The sequence below is a fragment of the Rissa tridactyla genome, chromosome 1 (assembly GCF_028500815.1).
Source record: "Rissa tridactyla isolate bRisTri1 chromosome 1, bRisTri1.patW.cur.20221130, whole genome shotgun sequence".
Lineage (NCBI taxonomy): Eukaryota > Metazoa > Chordata > Aves > Charadriiformes > Laridae > Rissa > Rissa tridactyla.
Genome location: NC_071466.1, coordinates 58,823,311 through 58,842,405, shown reverse-complemented (window position 1 = coordinate 58,842,405; position 19,095 = coordinate 58,823,311). Strand labels below are relative to the sequence as shown.

At 43.1% G+C, this 19,095-nt stretch overlaps 1 protein-coding gene across 1 annotated transcript in view; it reads right to left on the bottom strand.

Moving 5' to 3' along the window:
• Nucleotides 1-240: 240 nt before the first annotated feature.
• Nucleotides 241-19,095, bottom strand: part of GPC6 (glypican 6) — a 774,776-nt gene continuing 755,921 nt past the window's right edge. The window contains exons 8-10 of the mRNA XM_054216702.1: nt 10,215-10,351; nt 1,474-1,649; nt 241-1,028 (exon numbers count right to left, since the gene is read on the bottom strand). Of these exons, the coding sequence (XP_054072677.1) occupies nt 826-1,028; nt 1,474-1,649; nt 10,215-10,351 (516 nt within the window). The 3' untranslated portion in view covers nt 241-825. The remainder of the gene's footprint in view (nt 1,029-1,473; nt 1,650-10,214; nt 10,352-19,095) is intronic.

Here is a 19,095-nt window from a genome sequence, read left to right as displayed (position 1 = left end):
GTGAGCTAAGTGGAAATCTGTGCCAATTGTAAAACATGGATAAATACTAAAAGAAGCTAGGTGAAATCGTGCTACTACTCAATTTTTTACTGGGCGTTAAGATTTAAATCCTAAACAATTGTAACATGATATTCTGAAGCTAGTGGAGTTACTATCATACTAAAAGATAAACTTATTTTTCAGCTTCTCTACGTTCATACCAATCTGATGTGGTTGGCAGATGGAGTGCGTGACATTCACCGTTGAGACATACTTTTGTGTTGGAAAAAAAAAAAATCCAGACTTCCTCCCTATAGCAATGATCATTCTGATGACCTGAATCATCCTAAAGGAAACCTGGCTGTCAGTGAAGAACGGTTGCGGGTTTTTTTTTTGTTGTTCCTTTCTTGTGTTTTTTTTTGTTTTGTTGATATTCTGTTGAAATGCAGCAGCCTCGAGTCGGGCCTGATTCAGAAAGAAAACTGTTTTCTTCGTTTCTCCCCCCTTTCTTTTTTTCTCGTTAGGGAAAACACACACTGTAAGATCCTTTTACTTTTGCAGCATAAAAGGAAATGAAGCTCAGAAAGTCTCCTGTAATAAAGGTTTGAGAAAGAATTCTCTCAAGAGTGGATATCGTCTTCAGAGATATCTGAAAAAAGAAAGCAGTTCAGTCTGGCACCTGGTACTCTTTGGGAAAACAAAAAAGGGAAGCAGGTTGCAGTACTGCTCTCTTCTCATAGAAAACTGCAAGTGTTTGTGGCATGGTCCGTTGTCCAAGAGTATAAGAAAAGATGCAAGTTGGCTGTTTCTGTAGCTAAAACACAGTTTCTCCGACCAGATCCAGGATTATCTCCACTGTCTCTGCAGTACGAGACTGATGAAGACGATGAGCAACATCTGCAGTGACCGGCCAGGCTGCGTGGCTGAAGCCTCCACCTCCCTCCTGTCAGAGTCGACCGGTGGCGCTTCGGTGGTGACGAAGTCAAACTCGGTGGGACAGATGTCATCTGTACAGCCGCTTCCGCTGCCGGAGCCGCTGGTTTCGTCACCTGGCACAAGGGAGCGAAGGAAACAACATGAGAGCCAGGGGTTACAGCACTCGTCCCTTTTCTCCGTTCCCGTTCCACCCAGCACCCTGGTGGGGATGAACACCTTGGGAATGGGAATGTGTTGGTGGTGCTAACTTTTATTCAGTACAGCATCCAAATGAAAGCCATTCCAATGGATTTAATTAGGTGCTTAAATGCCTCTCTGAAAAAGGTGCTGGCTGCTGGCATTAGGGAAAGCCCTCAGTGTCCTGATGCATATGACATGAAGATAAGAAAGAGAAGCAAAAGACATAAATATATAACAGGAATTTCATGGGACAGAAAAAGACTGTTCATGTTGTCAGCAGCACAGAGCACAAACCCCAAGGAGAGCCGTTCCGACGGAACCGATTTACAAACATGTTCCAAGAATATACTTATTTAATGACAGTTAGTGGTTTCTTACTTGTATCCTGGAAGTTGACATCATTTCCGTTATATGCATTCTTCAGCTTGTTAGTCATGACACGTAAGGCCATGATTTGTTGTCGAATGAAAGTGTCTGGCCTTGTGATGTCCACGTCTACTTCTGGATTGTTGATCTGGTTGGTCAAGCCATCGTTCATTATCTCAGGCAAGTATCTATACAGCAGGATAAATGATTAGTTTTAAATGCACTGAGTTTCAGAAATAAAAGACTGGACAGTAAATGCCATGCTAAGTAATTTGACAGTGATAACAACTACACAGTTCTTAAACAGCACCTGTGAACTGATTTTAAAAATAAGGTTTTTAATTTTACAGACTATAAAGGCTTTTTTGTTAGTAGCTCAGCTGTATGGAGAGCAGAAAGGATTTAAGGTCTGCAACCTCCTCCCTCTCCACATACTCCTCAGCACGTGAAGAGGTTCACCAGTCAGCAGTAAGTCACTGCATGGTCAGATCCTCAACTGAATGGTTGCACTCTAAATTAAGCATCTAACAGTGCCTTCTTCTGTTTTTATTTCTTTTTCCTTAAAAGTTATGAACTCCTCTGTTATTTATAGCACATTTGTTGTTCTGAGACAGTTTAGGTGGCTATCTTGAGGCATTATGGCTCTCCTTGTTTAAAGGAAGCACTTCATTAATTTTCTTCTCCAGTTCTTCCTTGCATCCCTTTTTTGACCACCGTGAACAACATCTCCAGCCTATCTGACATCCAGGCCCATAAACGGCATTGTGAGTTTACCAGACTCCGGTATTCTCTTTGATTCCTTTCAAACAGGCTCAACTTAGATCTTCCACTGGCTTTGCGCATAACATGTTCAAAGTATGGCATTTCCTATCCATCCGCACATCTGAATTTTTTATTCAGGCTCTTAGCTTATCACTTCTTGATTACTGCAGCATTTCCTTCTCTGACCTTGGCAAACGCAGTCTTAGGCGGCTCACAGGCAGCAAGCGTGCTTTTGCAGGTATCTCTCCCCTGCAAAAATCAGCCCGTGCCTCCAATCACCCCACGGTACAAGTCTTCATCACCTTTTGTTAAATATGCACGCTTTGTCCCCTCCTGCTCTTTGCCCTCATGAAACTCTCCTGATAGGCATCTGCAAAGCTATCTTTTTTCCTGCTTTGAATCTCTGTTAAAAATTATCTGTGCGTTTTACAGCTGCTAGGCTGATAAAGGGCTGACGTTATTTCTCTGCGCTGGCATGGTATCCTGAGAAAATAGCATATCACCGCTTCCCCGTTCTCCCTCATCTGTCTTTATGTACCTACTATCTTTGTGTCACATTTAGGCTGCAACAGATTTGGGGCAGAGCTACCCTTCGTTCCTGTTCTTTATCACGGCATGATCTATTTTGCAATTAGTTTGGGTACCAGGCTATCCTACTGGTGCTTGTGGGACTCCTCGCGTGGGTAAGTGCTCACCCAGTAATGACAGCACAGTCCAGCTTACTAACGGCAAACTTTCGTGATGCCTGGTGCCAAATACAGTTTAAGAGTATTTCACTTCACTCTCCTTTGTGACAGCCCAATTCTCTACCAATATTCAAATTTGGCGCTGGCGCCAGCGTTACGGTCATATTGGTCTGGGAAATAAATATATCCCTTCAAAATAAATGTGAAAATTGCTTCAAAAGCAAGGGAGAAGAGAGGACTTTCTCTGCTGAAGTTATGGTTAAGGGAAAATAAGTTTTGCACTGCTTGTGGAGGTTCACAAACTGATGACTGCTTTGCTGCACCAGGGAAGGGTTTAGTCTCATCCTAATTGGTACTCGCTTTGCAAGAAGAGACTCATTTGTCATCAGTGGCCTTTGAAAGCTTACATGAGAATAATCCTGGGGGACTGTGAACATATAAGAACAAAACATGACTGTCACAAAATACCCAGCCTCAAACTGTGGCTCCTGTTGTTTCACTAGTGCCATAACAAGAAACAACAATCCTGTAGGGATCCCATCCAGACTCCTGTGGTACAGGCTTAACTACGGTGAGAATTCAGAGCCACCCCCCCTAGTACGGAGGACCGCAGACCGCAGCGTTATGAATCACCAAAGATAGCTGTTGGAAATAATTCTGCAGAGCTGCCTGGAGGCAGCAGGACGGAGACCTTGGCACGCAGGGAAGCTCTGGGCTGCAAAGGAACAGCACCTCCATCTGTCACACGTCTCTACAAATGAAATGGCTGCTGTAGATAAATTGCTCAGCCTAGAAGTAAATCAGCGATTTCAAGGTGCAGTTGATTAAAAAAAGTAAGACTGTAAGAATTGCCCTGCCGGCTCAGAGAGGATGTCCATCTTGCCTGGTACCTTGTCCATGACAATGGCCATAGATGTTAGCAGCTAGAAGTGATTTGGAATCGCTGAGTGGTGGATTGCTTCCCTTGTTTATGAAGGGTTAGCTGCTCTTTATTGCAAGCCATCCATGAGAAGCTATGGCTAGCTCTGAACGGCGGTTCACAGGCGTTCTTTGACTGATTTATGTTTGATTTCAGCTTGTCTTATCGTCAATAATAAAAGAAGAATGTACTGACTTCTTAGTAAGCTTTTCATGTGGAGAGAATATGAGTTAGTTTGGAGATTTAAAGCAGTTAGAGAGTGCTCTGGTGTGTGCTTTTTATCGAGGTTCATGTTCTGTGCTGTGATCAGCGTAGATCTGGTGTCCTTCTGAAGACCACCTAACTGCAAACGGGCCAGCCCATTCAGTCATAGGAAGTGACTCAGTCGATCTGTCACCACCCCCACCACCCCCCCCCAGTACCTGCCTCAGGATCTGGTGATCCCCAAAGCACTCCTGGCCTGGAGGGGTTAACTTCTCAGGAGAACAGTCCAGTGCACCTCACCTAGATGTGTAAGGGAGCCGGACTGGATGTGGGTCACAAGAAATTCATTACCCTATGATTGCCTAAAGTTTAGGTGAATAACCTAACCAGGCGAATGAGCCTCTTGGCATTAGGGCATAAAAGCAAAAGAATGAGAGAGGCTGAGGATTCATCTTTAGGTTTATACAGATGCCAAAACTTGTATGTCTAAATGCGAGTGTCTGCCTATGAGCAGAGTCCCACTCTCGCCAGATCTAGTCAACACAAGATCCAGTCAAAAATAGCCAGTTTATTCGTCAATGGAGCAGGGACAGCTGTTGGAGTCCCACGTGCCTCTGGCCAGATGACTAGTTTGTTAGATTTCATCTGCTGGGATTTAGTTGCACAAACATAGACATCTGGTGCCATTTGAATGCTCTCTGTTATTCCTCCTCCTCTCGTTACTAGCCCTGAAAGGTGTGGCTTTCCCATAGGTCCTGCATCGTATCTACAGGCTTGAGGTGGAGATCTTGTACATCCGGGGCATCTAAAATTATATTAGGTGTCTTTCTTTAGGCAGCTGACTTGAATCCTGAATGCCACTTCAGCCACTGAGGGATATGCTGCTTGGCATCCTGCTGCCCCTCCAGTAAGGTTTGAATATCCCATAGGTCCAGTGTCTTATTTGCCAGCTTCATGAAGATGCCTTGACCATTCAGACTATCTCACGTATCAGCAGATAAGAGCGTTTTGGCAGTTGAAAACTGCCTCACTGACCAGATATTGGGGCTCTCTTCAGGCACCTTGACATTGGTGATTTTTAAAATGCTCTAGCAGTTCTTGCCCAGGGTCTGGTCCTCCTCAGGTGGGAGGTATTGTCCTGTGTCATACTCATCTCAGATGTACCGGAGAGTCTCAAATGACACTACTCTTGCTTGGGCAACCCAAATGACTCCTTGTTGTCTCACCCGCAGGCATCTATGTTTAAATGCATGAATTTACATGTCTGAATGTGAAGCTGGATTCTGCCCTCATTACTGTACCAGTTCACCTGCTTCCTCAGGGGGAGAAAAGAAAGGCAGAAAAGCCCATACTGAATGTAAATATCCTTGAATTGTTTTCCCTTCTTGAAAGGACTGGTACAAATACGGGAACACACAGCCCAAGGTGTTTCGTGAGTGACAGCCTCTGAGAGGCAGCCCGGCACATGTTCTGACAAAAGCATTTTGATGGGGAAGGAGGGCGAGGGATAGGGTTAAATCACACCGAATAGGAAGCCATGTCTTGGGACCACTTTTTGACAGAAGATTTGTTGCTGGCTAGGCAAAGTTGTTGAACACAGCTGCTTTCGCTGCAGTGCTGTAAGTGGAGACACCCCTGCGAATTTTAGGCTTTGCTGCTGCTTCTGCTCACGTTAATGATCTCTTTGTACGCCTGGCCGTTACAAGAACTGTATGCCCATTATAAATGAAAAGAAGAAGTGCCAACCTGAATCAGTGTCTGTCCTTTGCATTCTCCCGGTAAAAAAAAAAAAAAAAAAAAAAAAAATTAACTTTCTTAGCCCTCTGAGTATAGAGAAGCTGAACAATACTGTTAGTTTTCTGCTGTTTGTTCCTTGCTCAGCTGTGTCAGGATTTTAGTGTAATTTACATTGTTTTCTAAAATATTAATGCTTTCTGTTCCTCTTAGCCTTTCCACAGTTCTTGCTTGTCTCAGCAGAGACAACAAAGTTGTGTTTTGGCACATCATAGCCAAGCGCCACAAAGCCTATTTAAAACCACTTTTTTTTTTTTTTTAATATCCAGTTAATGTTCCAGGGTATCTACTTCCTTTTCAAGTCTAAAAATGACCGATGAATCTTTCAGGTCATTTATATACAGGCTGTGGTGATGAAAAAAACAACAACAAACGAAAGGAGGAATCTTCTGGTTTTTAAAAGACATCTGCCTTAAAGGGCAGCATCCTCCATATTTTGCTGCTGCAGCAGCTGCTTACAGTACGGCTGGAGCATCCCACCTAGGCAGTACCGGAGTTTTTCCAGGTACACAGAATTGTAGGCAACAGAGTACAAAATACAGCACAGGCTCGCTCCGGCTGGGCTGGGGGTAGGCAGTCACATCTGGTCCAGAAAGATAAGTGCAGTGGAAAATTGGCTTGTTTGGCTAACCAGATCACCTCGTCTGATTCTGTTTGCTCAGGAGGTAATCCCCACAGTCCCCACAGGATATTTTCAGGTTGTGTGGTGTTGTTTTTTGTTTTTTTTTTTTTTTCTCCGTCTTGGAGAAAAGCTTGAGGAGACAAGAAGGAAAGGGAGAAAATGGCTCGCCTGACAGTTTGTTGGAAGGAAGAAGCTGAAAAAAATAAACTGGAGACATCAATTACGAATAGGCAGTTTTTGCACTTACTGAGAAGTGGTTTATTCACAATTTTGCTAGTGGCGCTAAACGGTTATCTTTGCCTACCTCCAGGTAAAGGCCATTCAACTCATTCTCCTTGCAAGCCTTGCTGGTTACTGTTCTCACTTCAGTAACGGTCACTTATTCGAGGGCTAATAACTTGGGTTTGGTTTAAGTCCTAAAGCCTGAATTCCACCGTTCTTGGGAAAATTCCTTAATTTCTGAAGAATATCTATTTGTGAAGAGGTTATAAGCTGTTTTTAACACTTTATCTGCATATATAGGGAAGGAGCTAAACTTTGAAAGTTTGGTGTTAATATTCCTAAATATCTCTAAAATAGGATAAATAGGATAAATGATCCTAAAATAGGATCAATGATCCTAAATATCTCTAAAAAATCTGTCTCTGTGCCTCTGGCAGCAGGCATTAATTCTTTAAACATAAAATTATGTTCACGTTCTTTCGTGAATACAGATATGATGGGGAAGTTCTGTTGGGCGTCTCTTTTAAAAGAAGGCACTTTGTCTGAAGTAGCTATTATTTCTTTTTTAACGTGGATTTTTCAAAAAAAGAGATTCATCCACCTAACAAATATTTTCCCATGTCCGCAGCACTTGGTTTCTGCCTGATGTGGCCTGATTAAAACCATTCTTCGTACAGGATCAGCAGCAAGCCAAGTGCACCCTTCCAGAACGCCAAATGGATGACTCCGTTACCCCATGATTATATGAGAATTGGTGACCTTCATTTGGCGACCTGGTGTCCCTGTAATTTAATCATGGTAGCAAAGTGATGTCTGGGGAGTGTAATAGCCACAAGTGACCTTGGTGTAATGCCTCTCTCAGGAGAAAGCCTAGCTCTCATTTTCTGTGATCTCGGGTTCGTAACCTTTTTTCCCCTGTAAAAGCAGCATCGAAAAGTGATGTGTAAAATGAAACATGAGGCATAATATCCATCTGGCAATTCAAAGTTTCTCATTCTTTATCCCACCACAAAATCTGATCAAAAACCAGCAACAACCTCCTTTCCCAACAGTAGCCAACACCATATTGTCTTTAGCATTGATGTCTAGGGTAGCAGGAGGTGGCTAAATTTCCTTTTTTTTGTAATGGACTGTTGTCATGTTCTCTGGAATTCAAAATGTAACTCTTCATATAGCACAGTGAAGAGTGTTATGATGGGTGACACAGTGAACACAAATAGATATATGCATGTTGGCCAGATTTTGCCACCCTTGTTCTTGTTGAACCAGCATTCGATATCAGATACTAATCAGTATGACCAAGGAAACTTTTATGTTTTCTCTTTATGCTGCAGTAAATGTCCTTGTTCACCAGCCAAGAGGTGATCTTGCATCTAAAGCTAGTTATTTTCAATAATATTTTCTATATTATTTCATATACAGGCCATGGCATTCTATGGTATCTTTCTGATTTATTACTATTCTCTCCACCTGAAGATTTTATTGCACTCTGTTATTAAGACTATGACTGTACATTTCCTCTGTGAATGGATATGAAATAGAAACTGGACAGAGGAGCAGTGGCTGAAACCATTATTTTCAGGTGACGCTTTGAAGCTGTGATTCCACATCCAGTGAAATACCTGTGTTAAATTAATCAAGGAGATTATCAGCAGATGATAGCTTTTCTCAAAGGCTCCTGAACATTAATCTCAGAAGGCATCATGAAAATAACCAGGCTTCTCATAAGATGAATACTGCAAAAGGAGGGTGAAAAACTACATGCGTAAAATGCATCTCCGTAACTCCCCACAAACGGGGAAGTTGTGCCAGACCCTTCAGGACAGGAGCAGAAGCGAGCTGAAGAGTATCAGCCAGCCGTGGTACAAACACTCGCGTTGGTCATGGAAACCAGGAGGGATATCAGCAGGTTTGACTGCTCTTTTGTAGAAAGAGTAGCATATATCTCTTATTAATGCATGCATCCTGATGTGATGTATAGCATCCAGCTGGGAGGCCTGGAAACTCCATTTAAGCACTGCAGCACACCGGCCTAGGGTCATATCTTAGAAAGCCCACCGACAAGAAGAGATATAATAGGGTAAGATAACAACACATTTTTATTTCTCTCTTCGCACTGTTCCTCTGTGATGAGTCCTGTAATAGCCAGACACTCCTCCTAGCTGTCTTCCTCAGGGTTCCCAGGGGCTTTCTCTGGATCTGGGGCTTAGGAACGGAGAAGTTACGCTTTTGGACGGATTTGTTCACGTGTGTCTCAAATTGGGTTCAATGGACTAGCAGCATCCCAACCAGCCCTCTGCTCTCGTCTGTGAAATGAATTCTTTCGAGCATTATGTAGTAAGGCTAGGAAAAAGGGAGTGGGTTCAGTGCAAAACCTCCCCCTGTAAAGTGTGCTTCTTATAAAAATTATTAGATGCTGGAGTGGGTGCAATCTACCTATGCATCTGTCCATCCGCCCATCCATCCATCCATCCATGCAAAACGGCATTTAACAGGTTTTTCCTATGTTGTCTTATTTTCACTGAGTTTTTATATTTTATGTGCTTGTCTCACTTCCCCCCTCCCCTTTTTTTTTCTTTTTTTTTTCCTTTTTTTTTTTTTTTTTAACGTGTTATTGGCTCATTTTTGTATTCTGGCTTCATTTGTATCATCAGGTAAAAGGAAAATAAAGATTCCAATCCCTGAGTACCAGAGAGTATCACTGCTCTCCAGCACTCACCAGACACTCAAACCTCTCAGCTCCTCCTGTCCCCAAAAAAGCACAAGCCACTGCTACAGACCTGGAACCCGACTGCCCCAGGTGTGCACCCTGAGCCAATCCCTCTCTCTCTTTCTCAGCAGGGATAATGAGATCCTCTCCTCTGTCAGCTGATGAATCCACAGTGGGACCTTTGGGGACACCTGCTCATCTGCCAGCTCCAGCCCTGCCACAGCCAGAGCCAAGCAAACTTCAAAATTAAAACTCACAGAAAACTCATCACAAACAAGGGCAGATGACCACAGTATCTCTGATGAAATAACATAAGGTCAAGCCTTCTACACAAGATAAGTAGGAGTGTTACATTTATTCTCTGCTGGCTATTTGTCAGGGTTTTTTTTTTGTTTTTTTTTTGTTTTTTTTTTTTCCCGCAGCAAATAGCCCTAAGCTTTGCCAGCCAATAGCAAACAGAGCCGAAATTCCAATTTCTGTTTCATCCCAGTATGATATCCCGAGAGTGCAATTGCTTCACAAGCTGTCAGTCCCAACACAAGGATGCTAAATGGAGCTAAAGAGCTCTTTGAAATCTCGGTATAAATTACCCTTCTGGAGCTGAACCAACGAACGTTTTCTGTGTTCACACGCTGACACGCTGTGCACATTTACCCTGGCTCACACTCCGGCTTTAATGGCACCTTGACAACACGTAACCTCGGCTACAAGCTGCGTGTGGAAAATGATGTGTTGTCCCCATTCCCGTTTCACTTGTATGAACGGTTGTTTTGTGGTTGCCTCGGGATGGGATGGGGATTTGGACAGAGAGCGGTGGAGAGGGGTCCACCTCACCTGGCCTTGGTGTGGCCGTTCCAGCAGTCCTCCTCGATTGACGGACCGGCTGTCACTCGCTCATCCTTGCAGATTGTGTAGGGTAATGTTGACCAGAACTTTTTAGAGAGCTTTAGCTTTTCTTTAATGTCTGTTACCTGATTAAGAGACAGCGAGAGGGAAAACAGGTTAAAAACGTCAGCCATGCCAACTATCGTGTCAAATAACAGCTTGTTTAATTCCGTAATGGTGATGATGGTGAAGGTTAAAAGGGCTGAAGGTGCTAAAACTTAAATTCCTGTATTTATGAGCAAGGCACTCAGCATTTGGGTTTGGAGAGTACAAATAATCAAAGTCACCTTTTTCCACCGGCAAGACATTAATAAAAGCATGTTACATCTTGCTCTTTCTAGTCTCCATTTGTCTAAGGTTTTCTAAATATACATCTTTCAAAGAATTAATGTGCCTCACAGTCTGCTGAATGTAAATTCAGTTAAACAGTGAACACCAGATAAAATGTCTCACCCACCAACTTGGTCATGCCTTAGATAAATATTATATTTAGAGCTACATGCGCAGGTTCTAAAAAAATCATGCAGTGCAGAGCTGATGTTGAACAGATTTAAGATACACAGGCTGAATACATTGCAGTACATTTGGATCTCACTAACAGCGAGAAGTCTGTGTATGCACACGCATGCAGAGACTATATCCATCTTCGCTGCTAGGTGTAGAGAAATATCTGCAGCTGGATACAGACTTCACGTTCAAGAAATGTTGGGACAGCATCGAAGCAGTTTCTTCACGTTACAAACTCCTTGAAGAAGAACTTAATTTGGCATGATTCAGACAGCAAGCAGGAACAAACTGAATTTCCAGCGTCAGCTTAATAAATAAATGCTCTGGCTAAAATGTTATCCGTTCTTGTTTTGCGTTTGGTTTACTAAAGTGGAAAAATCTACAAGAACAGATAGAAAACACAACAAAGGACGGACTACAAAGGATGAATGGTGCCACTGTTGTTCTTATGGAAACAGATCCATTTCACTTGTAGTTGTAATAGAATTTAGGGGAGCTTGTTGAATAGCTTTCAGAGGAAATCGCTGAGCTTTATTCTTTTAAAACCCAAGAAATAAAAGCTCTCCACTCTTCCATTCAGTTTTGAGATTGGCTTTTAGGTTGTTGAGGTACAATATTGTACTTGGCTATTTATCTCTTTTATCTTTTGTTCTGAAGACATGATAGCTCTCCGAGCAAATGGCCCACGCTGCTTTGCAGTGCTTAAACTCTGTGGAATGTAACTTTATAAGCCAGGAGAGAGAAACAGCCAAGGATGTTATTTCAGAAGCATCGTCCGCATTTTCATCTGTGAGAAAGAAAAGTAGGATGGTATTTGGCTGCACGAGTTGTTGATGGTGTTTCTTGCCATGACAGACACCTTATAAATCTCCTCCCCATCCCCTTGCCAAGCCCTGGTTGCTCTGTTTTCATGTGAGATGCTAGCAGGATTCACAAGCCTTTAAAGTCTCAACGGGGGAGCCCTGTCAAGCCAAAAATTAAATTCCAGTTTACAGACCGTGGGCAAGCCTTCAGCAGCAGTGGGGATGGTCTCAGGATGCCTGTCCTATATGATGTCTTTGGTCCATGGGACCGGGGTCTTTGGGTGAACCATAGTAGAAATCCCAAGGTCCCCACTGGTGCAGGGAACCACCACGAGCAACTCAGGTAAAGTGGCTAGCATTCATGAGAGGTGTGTAAACTCCTGTTAGGCCACAGTGCAGTAAATCAGATAGAGAAATCCCATAGAAAATATAGGAAAAAGAGTTTGTAGGGAGAAGGGTCCGTTCATATAACCTTGGGGAACACGAGAGCCCAGGGGGCAGATTTTCTCATTTATTGCCTGTGCCTGGATAACTACACGAGCAATCTGATTGATATCGGTGGCGAGTAATTAGTTTTCAGAGCAGTAACTTTGTTGTTATCTGGAAGTTATTTTAAGCTATGCATAACTCAGATGTTTAGAATTATATTCAGATTTCCACTGTAATCAAATTAGAGCTGCTGCTCTAGGACTTGCAGACTTCTGTTTTGAACCACAAATGGGTCAACACCCATTAGAAAGGGATTTCCTCCCTTGGCCCTTGCAAGGGCTATAATTTGGAGTACAAACCTTGTATTTTCATAGAAGTCAGCAAAAGAATGGAGAGAGGTTCTCACAGCTCTCACGCGGCACACGCTCCCCAGATACTCCCTGAATATCAAAATGAGAACTCCCATTCCCCAATCACTTCCGAAGATATTAAATGATGTTTACATACTCTATGTGTGTACTGTAAATAGACAAAAGATCATTAAATTTCCTAACAATAAAGATTTTTTTTTTTTTTTTTTGCATTTCAGAAGTGCACCTGGTAAAGTAAGATGGTCTTACTTCACCAGAGATTGTTGGTAAATGACAGCTAATTAAATCTCACAGACGTCCCCCTGAGGTGTCATTCCCATTGTAGAGCCTGCGGGAGAGGGAGACATTTACATAACTCACGAAAAGCAGCAATAGCAAAAATGACTACAGCTTAGGGAAAGGTTACCATTTGCAGACCTCTCTAGATGCCTCCAATTCAGGTGCATTTTAACACTTTTTGTTCCCCTCGGATATTTCCCTTCATAGCTATCCCCCCCCTCCCCATTACATCATTTCACCGTCGACCTTTAAACAACTTGTGGACTCAGCCTGAGAAGTCTTGCTCTTTCCCGCTGTGTGACTGGACCTCTGTTAACCCTCTCAGGTTTTGGCAGTGGAGTTCACACCTCTACCTAAAAAGTTCCTTGAACCTCAGCCTGAAACCGGCTTTCTGGAACTTCAGTGTGGTTTCTGATGGCCTTGAAAGAGGAATTACCAACACTCATTGATTCACCTTCTCTTTCAGGGAGTAACCTGATGGCCACGTTCACTTCTGCATCATGAACGTTCAGGCAGGCAACGACTTTGGAGTACTTTTAATGTAACTTTAAATGGAGAATAGAATTAGTTGATGTAACGCCTGCCATAGCATGTAAAACTTTTGCCTGTGGGTTTCGGTGGCTTCAGTTCTGGGATTTCTTCAAGCATGACCGCAGAAAGCCTCTTATTAGTCCCCATGGTTACGTGTGTTCCTCTCTACATCGTTTTGATCACTGCCAGCATTTAAAAAATATGTAACAGATGTACAGTCCCTTGAAAATGAGATAAAAGCCACTAAGGATTCAGTTAACATTGCTTGCTTGTGATTTACAAAGTCAGACTACTGTATCCCCCTAGTGATCTGTGGCCTTGTAAATGATTCCTTGGTATTTCCTATTCTTTGAATTAAAGATTAACTTTCAAGCTCGGTTAGACTTCTGTGGAAACATTTAAACACGAGACGTATGCAATTCTGATATTTTACATATTTCCTTTCCACTTTCTCTAGCAGAGATTTATTTGGATTAAGACAGATGGATCCCTGTGGCTGTAGTGAGCCTGACTTTCCCTAGCTATCTTCCTGACGTAGCCCTGATATTATATTGAACTACTTTTTTTTTCAGTTGCTTTGAAGGTACTAAATTTGTTTTGAATTGCAATACTTTCTCTCTCATGAGGAAAAGGATATAGCAAGAGCCACGTAAAGCGTTACATTTTTAATTTATTGGGGGACATATAGAAATGGATGTTAAAATAGCCTGGCCTTCATCTATAACTGCTAACAGAAGAAAGGCATTACTGTGTAGGTGAGAAAAGTTAAATATTTGCATCATTTCCAAGGAGAAATTCACATCCAGGGTTATGCAAATGGTATAGTGACATGCCCTACATTGAGAAATACCGTTCATTTCTTATTTCTGCCACTGATTTCCTATGTGACCGAGGCAGTCAGGTATGTCATGCAATTCCTCAGCAGAACTTGGAACAGCATCCATGAGCTCATTTCCAGTCCTACCAGCACGGGCTCAGTTATAAGCAGGTAAATAAGGCTGACCAATGTTTCTGTTGTCTTTACTCACCTCGCACTCCAAAGTAATGAAGCGAGCTAAAAAGCAAGCCCATCATTTTAGCAGGAATCAGACCTTAGCATTCCTTGTTTTAATTCGGGACATCTGGATAAATTGAAAGACTCGCCAGGATAACTCAAAAGAGCATTGAAAATGCCATGCAAAACTAAAAGGGAGACGACTGCAGCATTTTACGAGGCATGGAAGATCCCAGAAAGACACTTGCTTGTGAAGTGGGCAGCCAATTGCCCATGGAATCCACTTTGGTTTAATTTCCAATGGAAATGCAATCCTTTGGCAGGGGGATAATGTGCACTTAGAAGCAGCGGGGGCCAAAAAGCATATTTTAAAGGTGGGGGCCCGAAAATAATTTTTAAAAAGTAAATTCCCTTTTTTCCTCCTCCTCCCCTGCCAAGTCCATCTCATAATTCTTCCAGATTTATCACCCCCGCCAATACAATCCCTGCTCCTGCAGATAGAGGAATATCAGAAGATGCTAAAATACTGTTCAAAGATGGTGGAATGCATCCAAAATTGGCCCAGGTTCAAGGCAATAAATTAAATATAACAGTGTGGAATCTTGCTTGTGTTAAGAAGAAATGGTTCTCATTAACCTTCTTTTCTTTTTCCTGATGTTTTTGCATTGCATTTTTTTTCTTGTTTATTCTGCAATTTGGGAAGATTTTCCTTCTGAAATGCAAGCAGAATACTCAGCTTGCCTTTCTGCCGATACCTTCTCCCTGGGGTCGCTCAGAAACACCTCAATGCAAAGTCCCATTGGGAGTTAAGCCTTTATGCCCTGGAAAAATGTACACATGTTTCTGGCTGCTCACTGAACGTTGATTCTCTGGTGTAGCAGGATGCCACTCTGGATGACGTACGGGGGGTCAGTACGTGGCTGGCGTAGCCTCGTGGAAGGTGTTTCAAGTGGATGTTTGTGATGAGGTGCTGTAAGTTCAAGGACGATATGTAAAGCGTATCCTCCTGATGCATTGCACGAACAGAACAGCTATAGGCAGCGAGTAGAAAGAGGCCTGGGGTTTTGTCTTAGAGAACAGACATGAAAGTAGCCATCACAAGCCATGTTCACGTCTGTGTAGTTTCTTTAGTCACGTACTCCTTTGCCCTTTAATTCACAAGCAACATTTAACTAATGCCACTTCTTCATGCCACGTTATTTCCAGGTGAAAAACCAGACAGTTTTCCACTGCCTGCTGCTTGCTTTCCCCTAGACGTGCCTAACATACCCAGCCACACGCGCCCAGCACCCTTGCAGTCTGTATTAAAAATGATGCGGAGCTTGGGTAATGACAGGCAGCTTGGTAACAGATTTATGGATATGGCGCTTGACCACCTGAGCCGCGTGTGGGATGGTGAAGAGCATGCCCTTCGGCATGGGCACGGCCAGGTAGGAAGAAGGAACAGGTCATCGCGACCTGATTTGTGTTATGCCGTGCCAGCAGGAAACTGCGCTGGACTTTCATACATCGATCAGTATTTCTGTCCATTAGGGATTTAATCTGAAAGCATTCTAAGACTAATGGCCAACAATTTGTTTAAAAGGACTGGGTCAGCAAGCACATATTATAAACCGTCTCTAACCGGTTGTTGTGTTTATCTCTCTGCTACACATGGGGGTCACAGTCCGGGCAAGAATCATCTCAGAAGCAGGTTAGTATAGGACAGCTGGGTATTTTAATTGACATGCAGTTTTCCTCATAAACTGGGTTTAATGAAAAGTGGTTAACTCAGACCCCTAAGCTTTAGGGGCTGCCCCTTGAGAATGATGTGTCTCCTGTATGTCCTTTACTACATCTGCCATCTTCATATAGATGAAGAACTATATATATGAAGCACTAGGTACTTATGTATAAGCAACCGAAATGGGCTCCCTCTATCTCAGCCAGGTGTTTGAATTTAGCTAAAGAGGCTCTTTCTCTCAGAGGTTTTTTTAAGGCACATTCTTTTCTCCACCGATGAGATGTAGGGAGCTTAGACACGTATTTTTGTTCAGAATAGCTCATTAGGTAGCCAAAATTTCAATGCACTTTAGGTACCTCAGCGAGGGCGACCTGCTTCGCTTCGGAACAAGCGAAGCAGAACTTTATTTGCTCTGTACGGAGATTACCTTTTCATACATTATGCATTCCCACACTTTCTCGCTAAAACAAATTCAAATGCCCAGCCGCTGCCGAACCCCCCACGCGCTCCACCGCGGATTGCTTTTCAGCCTTTTTTTGGAAAAAAAGCAGCGAAGTGCGTGGGGCACAGATTCAGGCGGGGATGGAGCATCGCCTCGCCCCGGCTGCCGGGGAGCACCCTGGATGTGGGGGTTCCTGGAGATGGCAGTGTTGCCCAGGCTTTGGGCTGCCACCAGCCCCCCCCCCCCACCATGCACGCCCGCGGTGTTTCCCAGAGAATAAGACCGTAGATTGTTCCGCTGAATATAAAACTGACAGCCCTGTTATTTTAAACTCGAAAGTGACAGGCTGTTATTTTAATGAGGTCTCCCAGTGCCAAGGTTAACCAAAGCTTTATTTCCCCTACAAAACGTTAAGGCTGCGGTTCTAAAAAGGGGGCTGTGAATTTTTACGGTTATTGATACTTTCTCAGCGCGGATAAGTTCTGAGAATTTCACTCAGGCCTCCTTGTGCAACAAATGCTTGTTTTTCCACCTCTTTTTTTTCTTTTTTTTTTTTTTATTAAATTGGACTTTGTAACTTTAAATGTTCCGGAGCTTTGCCGATAACTGCCTGCTCATGATTCATGTTTCTGCACAGAAAAGCAGATGACAGCTCTTCTAATCAAAAACTGACGCCGAATCCCGGTTATAAAGCACAAATGGGCGCTTGGGTAATTCGTGAAATAAAACAAGTGAGCTAGGCGACTTTCCAAAGCAAGACTTTTCTCACCAGGGTATTTTAAAGTGAAATGAAAAGATTTTTTTCCTCTCATTGTCTCTAAGGGTTATCCACGTCTTTGACAAGAAAAAAGTTAAGGGCTTTAATAACAGTAAGTAAAGAATGACTATTGGCCCTATTGAATTCTCAAACTAACAGATACGTAATTTTAAAGAGTTAGGGTGGATTCAGCTCCCATACTAATAATGCTATGTTATGTATCTACATTTGCAGTATAGTCGCCGACTCACTCAAGTTTCTAGCACCATTTGAGATGCCTGCGGCGACCTGGGCCCATCTCCTATAGGTTTTGAGTTTTACGCGGCTGCCCAGTGTATGCGACTGCCCGGTGTATGTGACTGCCCGGTGTACTGTCTTGGATGACCTAGTTGCATTTTGTTGCATTCATCTTTGATCTGAAATGGGCATTTTAAAGCAATCCCAGTTGCCTATTGCATGTTTTTCTTAAGGAAAATAATTTACAGGTCTGCACGAATGCCGACATGCGCTTGCAGAAGTCTCCTTGCCGGCTGTGGCCTGGCAATACTTGTGCTACAACGCTGGATGTTAGCTGGCTGCAGGGGCAGGTGCCATTGCCTGTGTAAGGGACTACACTGTCACCACACAGAGCTGACAGCCCCGTGCTCAAAAATAGTACAAGCAAAGTGGGCATGTGCCTTACGGCACTATCTTTTTGTGTCTTAACCCTCATCTGAAGACCCTACCTCCAGCAGTCTCCACAGCTCTGCAAAGAGCTTAACACTGCCTCACATCATCAAATGAAGACCTTTTTTTTTAATAAAAACACTGACATTATTGCTCACAGGCAGATAGAGTCTGCCACTAAACTCTTCCCACATTTAACCTTCATTTTGGCTGGGGAGAGAGGAAGGGGAGGAGCCTGTCAAATGGTGGAACAACCCCGACTAAACTTTTCCTCCTTCCCATAAATGTGCCCATATACCCTGGCCCTTGCTCTTGACTTGGTTTGTACAACCAGCCTGCCTCCTTAAGTAGGTATATGTCAGGCGAAGTTCACTGCACTTGGCTCCCCGGTAAATAAAAACATTGCTTTTGGAAAGTGGAAGCTACTGGAAACATCAGCGCCCTGAAATGGAAATCTGTAGGAACTTGAAGCAGCTTTCCCCTTTCCTAAAATACCTGGGAGCGGTGCTAACAAGCTGGTCTGTAAATCTGATTCAAGCAAATCCAAAGTGCTTGGAGGAATCGGGTTTTTATTGCAGCTAAGTATAAAAGTAGCACCAGAAATACGCTGGCATCTTAAAGATAAAATGCCAGAGGCTTTTCTATGGCAAGGCTTAGCCATTAAGCATGGATTCTTTGTCAACAGTCCTTCATCTCTCCAAGAAAAAATGTTAATAGCTTACATAAACGATTACTGATGGAGTATTTCAAGCTTATACAAACTTTCATTTGTCCTGGAAATGTTCATCTGGTATCAGTAGTGAAGTGGCTGTTCCTCGTCTTAAAACTCACGGGTTTACAGGGAACTGCGTGTGCTATAACAGACAAGTAGTTTGAGCCACCCAGCAGCTGTGGGAAGCGTATGATTTCTAAGGGCAGCGAGAGCTGGGATACATCCTTTCACGGCAGAGCAAGAAGGATAATTGTACTTCATTCTTGAAGTAGCCTTACATTTAACTTCATTTCTTCTAGTGGTTACTTCTTGACATAGCTCCGTTGCCTTCCAAACTGAAGCAGCTCTCAGTGGACACTCAACGCCTTGAAATAACTCAAGATTCAGCTATAAGATGAAGGCTACCCTGGCAGAAACTTCTAGACTTCTGACCTTCCTCTCCCTCAACCACGAGTGGCACATCCAGCTGTTTGCCAAAAGTAGGCAGAGCCGTGGAGAAAAGGCTGTGCTGATGTAGCCGAAAATAAGGAAAGCAAAGAAATATGAAATGCCAGAGTATGCAAGTGAGAATTTTGATGAAGGATCCACTTTAAGATTTTGAAATCACTGTACACTG